This window comes from Haemaphysalis longicornis, unplaced genomic scaffold (assembly GCF_048455015.1).
Source record: "Haemaphysalis longicornis isolate Haplotype H1 unplaced genomic scaffold, Haemaphysalis longicornis Haplotype H1 scaffold_11, whole genome shotgun sequence".
NCBI lineage: Eukaryota > Metazoa > Arthropoda > Arachnida > Ixodida > Ixodidae > Haemaphysalis > Haemaphysalis longicornis.
Window position 1 is genome coordinate 69,498,354 of NW_027526214.1, and position 6,552 is coordinate 69,504,905.

Consider the following 6,552-nt stretch of genomic DNA (forward strand, 5'->3'; position numbering starts at 1 on the left):
AAAGCCCCCATCCCATTCGAATACGCATCGTTTTCTAGTTTCGATGATGAAGGTTTGAGTTTATAGGTGCAAGGCCTACATATGCAAAGAGCCCCAAACACAGTTATTTGATGAGGAGGGAACACGAATAAAATCAGTTAAAGACAATGAGCACGGCTGGTGTGAATGGCCAGGGTGAAGAACAAGAGTAATTATAAGATAAATAAGGTGGCTGGTGTATAGGACCAGAGGTAAAACTGTGGGTTGTACGAGATGAATTGTAAGAAGTAAACTTCTAATAGGAACTTAAAGATGGGCTGAACAGAAAACATGGCCTCGTCTCTTAAGAACTATGACGGGTGCTGTGGAATATTTCGGGTGTGTAGTTGTCGGGAGTGTTTGCGTCGTGTAATGTCGAGTGCCTTACATTTTATGAGGATGTGGATCACGGATAGGGCCTCTCTGCACCTGCTGCACAGAGGTGTTGGAGATGCGGTGAGAATGTGCGAAGACATTGCATGTGTGTGCCCCATCCATAATCTAGCCATGGCGACTTCAGTGCATCTATTGCGTGTGTCGGTGGTGTATGATCCCAAGTGTGGTTTTATTACGTGTAGCGTGTTTTGTGTTTGTTCATTCCAGTGTGTTTGCCATATTTGGCGAAGTTGTTTGATGTGTGCTTTCACATCGGTGGAGGGTAATGTGTTTATATCTACTGTATTTGAAAGTATCGCAGCAGCAGCCATTCGATCCGCTGCTTCGTTCCCGGCTACACCACAGTGCCCAAGAACCCAGCAAAGGACCAGTTCATATTTGTGGACCTACACAGACATAAAACCCTTTACTATCAGATTGACAACATGGTTTTTGACGACTTTGTTGACGACTGTAATGGACCTCGAGGTCCTCCGGCTGCCAAGCCGTCGAGAGAGAGCCGAGAGCGCACGTCTGATGAGAATGAGGGCTTTAATGGAACAGAGTCGCGTGGAGCGCGAGCGCGTGCCACCGCTCGGTCCGTGCTGGTGAAGATGATGATGATCAGCGTCTTCTGCTATGTACGAAGAGGAAGAAGTTCCTACATTCTCCCCCGCCGACAGGTGACGCTAGTTGGCTTCCAAGGGGTATAAGAGTTGAACGGGACGGTCGACTGTCTTTCCACAAGGCAAGTGTAAGGAGCAGGAACGGACTTTGCCATCACGCCCGCGATGAAGTTCTTGAATCCTTGCAAGAGTCCACATCTGCCTTGGACGTTGCTTTTCGCTGACGAGAACCACGTTTCCTTCCTTCAATGAATCGACCCCCTTGACCTGGTTGACGGAAAAGTTTTTGAGCTCCCTCAAATATTCCTTAGACCAGCGGGTCCAAAACGCTTTTAGGTCATCATCTCTCTTCCGCCAAAGGATTCGCAGCTGGTCAGCCGATTTGTTGGGGTTCTCCACGGCTTCGTACGGTGGCAACGCCGTAAACCTCCTCCCCACAAGAAAGCTTGACGGAGATAGTGGGCACGGTTCGTTTACGTCGTTAAATACGTAGGTCAGGGGCCGAGAGTTCAATACAGCCTCCACTTCGGTTAAAAGTGTCTCCAATTCCGTGTAACATACTAGGCGCCTGCCCAACATTTTCTTTAAGCACATCTTGATAGATCGGATCAGTCTCTCGTAGAAACCACCCCACCAGGGAGAACTTGGGCAGATAAATTTCCACTGTATTCTAAACGTCGTAAAAAATGTAAGGACATCGGGGTGTCTGATAGCTTTCCATAGCCTTTGAAGCTCTTTCGAAGCCCGCACAAAAGTTCGTGCGTTGTCGCTGTAGAGGGTTTTACACAATCCCCGTCGGGACACGAACCTCCGCAAGGCGCAGATGAAGTTTTCTGTTGTTAGGTCTTCCACGAGCTCGAGATGAACAGCCCTTGTGACGGCACAAGTGAACAGAACAATATATGCCCGTCCTTGAGCTCTGCTTTTGATGTACAAGGGCCCAGCAAAATCAACCCCGCTTACGGAGAAAGGAAAAGCTTCGGTTGTTCTGTCTTCGGGCAGCGGAGGTGTCTCTTGCACTATGGGCTTGGACTGCAGCCGTTGACAGACGAAACAGCGTCCGATAGTCTTTTTTACTAGTTGTCGGGCGCGTGGAATCCAGAACCTCTCGCGAACTTGGGTCAGGGTGTCTCGTACTCCTCCATGTAAGACTTGCACATGGGCGTGCTGGATCATGAGATGTGTAAAGTGCGTGTCCTTCGGTAGGAGTATGGGGACCTGGGCTCCGTATGTGTCGCTGCGAGCACCCTTCCTCGAACTCGCAACAAACCGTCGTCATCGACTAAGAGTCGCAACTCCTTGATTTTACTGTGCGACGGAAGAGGTTTCTTGGTTGCGATGCACTTCGCCTCGACATCAAAGTGAAGCTGCTGTTCCACGCGAATGAGGTAATGCTCCGCATGCTGCACTTCTTCGGTGGTCAGAGGCCCGGTCACTTTATCCTCTTCTTTCAGGTTCTTCACGTAACGAAGTACCCATGCTGTGACGCGGAGTAACTTGGACAATGAGCTGAAGCGTTCAGTGTCGATCACCTGTGGCACCAAAATAGTCGTATTCACGGCGTGAGCACCGGTCGTTGCCACCTGCTCGGGTGCGTCTAGTTGTCCACCTTCTGGAATTATTTCCGGCCACAGATCTGGGTCAGTGAGCCAGTCTGGACCGTGCCACCACAGGTGCGATCGCTTTAGCAGGTCAGCCGAGATGCCTCTTGTCAGAAGGTCGGCTGGGTTTTCCCTTCCTGGACAGAAGCGCCAACGTGTGTAATCCGTCAGGTTCCGGATCTCTTGCACCCTGTTCCGCACGAATGTTTTCCATGTCGACGGATCTTTTCTAATCCAGCAGAGGGCAATCTGCGAGTCTGACCAAAACGTAACTTCTTCGATGTCGAGTTCGCAGTTCTTCGTAATGTAGCTGTAGATACGTGCCGCTATTATCGCCGACATCAATTCAAGTCGTGCTAGCGTAACCGTTTTCAGTGGTGCAACTCTCGTCTTTGCAAAGAGAAGGACTGTCCGAGCACTGCCGCTGGCATCGTGAATGGTTAGGTAGACCACGGCTCCATAAGCCGACTCGCTTGCGTCTGCAAAGACGTGAAGGTTGGATGTGCGGTTCTTGCCATCCCTTCCGGCGCCTAAAAATCTTGGGATGACTACATCGTGCAGTAGGGCTACTTCTTCGGCCCACTTGAGCCATATGCTTCGCAGTCGATATGGTAGGGGGTCTTCCCAGTCAAGGTTTTCTCGCCAGATGTCTTGCAGCAGGATCTTGGCTTTGATAAGGAAGGGCGATAGAAAACCCAGTGGGTCATACACCCTTGCGATAGCTTGAAGAACGAATCGTTTTGTCACTTCGTGTTGCTGTATGAAGGGCAGAAGGCTGTTGTTCTTGAAGGAGAACGTGTCCGTTTTAGGGTCCCATGAAATCCCTAGAACTTTCGTCGTCCCTGACGGAGGACAAAGCACCTTTTCCTGGGCAGTTATTTTCTCTTCAAAAGAAGCAGCAACATACGGATCGTTGCTCACCCACTTCCGGATATTCATGGACGCAGCACTAAAAATTTCAACGATCTCCTCATGCATTTTGATGGCTTCTGCACTGTTATCAGCTCCAATGAGAAGGTCATCCATGTACATGGATTCCTGAAGCAGACGGGCTGTCGACGGATATTTCTTTTCGCATCGCCGAAAATGGTGCTTCAATGTAGCTGTCAACAAAAAAGGACTTGAAGTGGCCCCGAAAGGAACGCGAGTCATTCTCCAGATTTCCTGCTCTGGTAACGGTCGACCCGCTTGAGGCAATGTCTTAAACCAGAGAAATCTCAGAGCATCTCTGTCTTCTTCACGTAGGAGAATCTGCAGAAATGCTTTCTCGACGTCAGCGGTCATTGCTACCTTGTACCTTCGGAAACGCAGTAGAAGGGTCACGACGTCGGGGTTCAGGTTCGGGCCAGCTTCCAAGTTCTCGTTAAGCGACTTCGCACCATTTTCATGGGATGATGCGTCAAACACGATTCGCACTTTCGTCGTAGAACGGTCTTCGCGGATCACTGCTTGGTGGGGCATGTAATACAAGCGCCCGCGAGGGATGTTTTCCGTCGGTGGTACCCTTTCAGCGGATCCTTCTTCGAGGTACGTTCTAATGGTAGCGTCATACCTCTCCATGAGGCTGGCGTCTTTTCCTAGTTTTTTAATTAGGATGTGGAGCCGCTTCACTGCCACAACAAGGTTATCCGCCAAGTCAACCCTTGGTTTCCACGGAAGCGCGACCTCGTACCGTTCGTTCACTTTTTTGATTGTTTCCTCAAACTTGGTAATGACCAGATCGTTTTCGGAACTTCGTTCGTCCTCGCACTTGACGCCGATGCTTTCAAAGTCCCAGAAACGGTTAAGGACTTCCGAGACCTCGTTGGCTTCCACGGACGCTCGCAGCACGACAACGTTAGCACAGTGCGTGACATTAGCTCCTAACGGCAGCGGGCCTTGAACAGTCCAGCCTAGCAACGTTTCCACTGCCTTGAGCTTCGTCGTCACTGGCTTCACGTTGCCGGTTACCAGATCCCAGTAGTGGTCCGAGCCAATCAGGATCGTTATTTTGGTTTCTTCGAAATCTCGTGCGCAGAGTGCCCGTGTGTCTAAACGCATTGCTTCCATCGTCTTGATGACTTGGTCATCTGGCACGGGTATATGCTCGTTGCATATAGCATCTACTTCAAGTGCCTCGATGTGCACGGGCCTTTCTGTGTTTTCTGAAACGATGAGGAGATGTACTTTTCTCATTGTTTTTGTCGTTTTCTGGCCTCCAAATACACCCACAGTTAAAGTCTCCTCTTCCAGGAATTCACAGCCAAGTTTCTGTGACGCATCGGCAGTAATAAAACTGCGTTGGCTTCCGCCGTCAAAGAGGATCCGGTAGCGTCCAGATGACGCAGAGCCTTTGACTGTCGCGGTCAAAGTCTGAAGCAGGACCATGGGGCCAGTTTGACGAGAAACTAGGCTAACGGGCGTAGAGGTGACTTCGTTTCTGCTCGAGGCGTCTGGCGCGCACATGGTAGTGGCATGCCTTCGGGGGCACTTGTCGCACCGCAGTCGGCCTCGGCAGTCTTTCGCCATGTGCCATTTCTTGAGGCACCGGAAGCATCGACCTTCCTTGATGAGCAGCTGCTTCTCCCGGGTTTCGGCACCATGTAATGGACCTCGAGGTCCTCCGGCTGCCAAGCCGTCGAGAGAGAGTCGAGAGCGCACGTCTGATGAGAATGAGGGCTTTAATGGAACAGGGTCGCGTGGAGCGCGAGCGCGTGCCACCGCTCGGTCCGTGCTGGTGAAGATGATGATGATCAGCGTCTTCTGCTATGTACGAAGAGGAAGAAGTTCCTACAACGACAATGCCCGCACAACACTGAGAGAATCTGTATAGATAATAGATTGTGGTATGTGGATGTTAGGAAGTACACTATGCGCTATAACTCTGTAAAAGTAGGGCGTAGAGAACAATGGCCGGTTTAAAAGGAGTTCAGTCATGGATATATCACGAAAAACTGATTGAAAAGAATGGTGAGGCATGGATGAAATTTTAAAAGCATCAAGAAGATCTGTGTGCCCACGGTTGTTGTTGCTTCTATTTGTTGCACTGAATATAGAGGCTTTCTACCGGGCTAGTGCGGAAGGCTGCACACGCCTGGCGAAGCCCCAGATGAAGCAATGGGCCCAGCATTTTGAGAGATGTTTAACTTGCTGACCAATAAACAACGCTACCATAGTCCAATAATGAACCTATTAGGCCGGGAAAAACACGTAAAAGAACTTGTTTGTCGGCGCAAAACAAATGTGGCAGAGAACCTTCAGGATAGTCATTGTTTTTAAGCATTTATGTTTTAGTTGTTTTATGTGTGTGGTAAATGTGAGCTTTTCGTCAAAGGTACACCTAAAAACATGTGTCCCGTTTTGACAGGAATCGAGACACCGTTGAGTTGAATGGTGGATCTAGCCAGATGCCGCACCTCTTGGAAAGCAAAACATATGTGCACTTCCCTGGATTAAATTTAAAACCGCTGCTGTCTGCCCGGCCAGCTAACTTGTTAACACCAATCTGGACTTGGCGCTCGCACATAGACAGGTTACAAGACTTAAAAGATAACTGCACGTCGTCTGCATAGATTGAGCAGAAAATCGGCTGTGGCAATACCTTCCTAAAGGAATTCATTTTCGGAATAAAAAGGGTGCAACTTTAAACTCCACTTTACGGCACTCCATTTTTCTGCACATGAACCCTAACGAGTGAAGGTCCAACTCATGCGCGAAACGTTTCTTCCGACATTTTACTGGCAAGCGTGTTCATCATATTACCCGACATGCCAAACGACTTCAACTCGCTGAGGATACCGTACCTCCAAGCAGTATCGTACGCCTTTTCAAAATCAAAGAACACTGTCATACAGTACTGCTTGTGGAGGAAAGCATCCTTTATATACGCCTCAAATGCAGCGAGTTATTTGTGGTTAGATTGCCCCGCCTCAAAGACTGCCTGGCAACTCTCG

General features: G+C 49.5%; 1 protein-coding gene across 1 annotated transcript; it reads right to left on the minus strand.

The window, feature by feature from the left end:
* Positions 1–2,191: 2,191 nt before the first annotated feature.
* Positions 2,192–5,128, minus strand: LOC144160677 (uncharacterized). The gene has a single exon (XM_077691888.1). It carries the CDS (start codon positions 5,126–5,128, stop codon positions 2,192–2,194), a length of 2,937 nt encoding a protein of 978 aa, XP_077548014.1.
* Between the last annotated feature and the right edge of the window lie 1,424 nt (positions 5,129–6,552).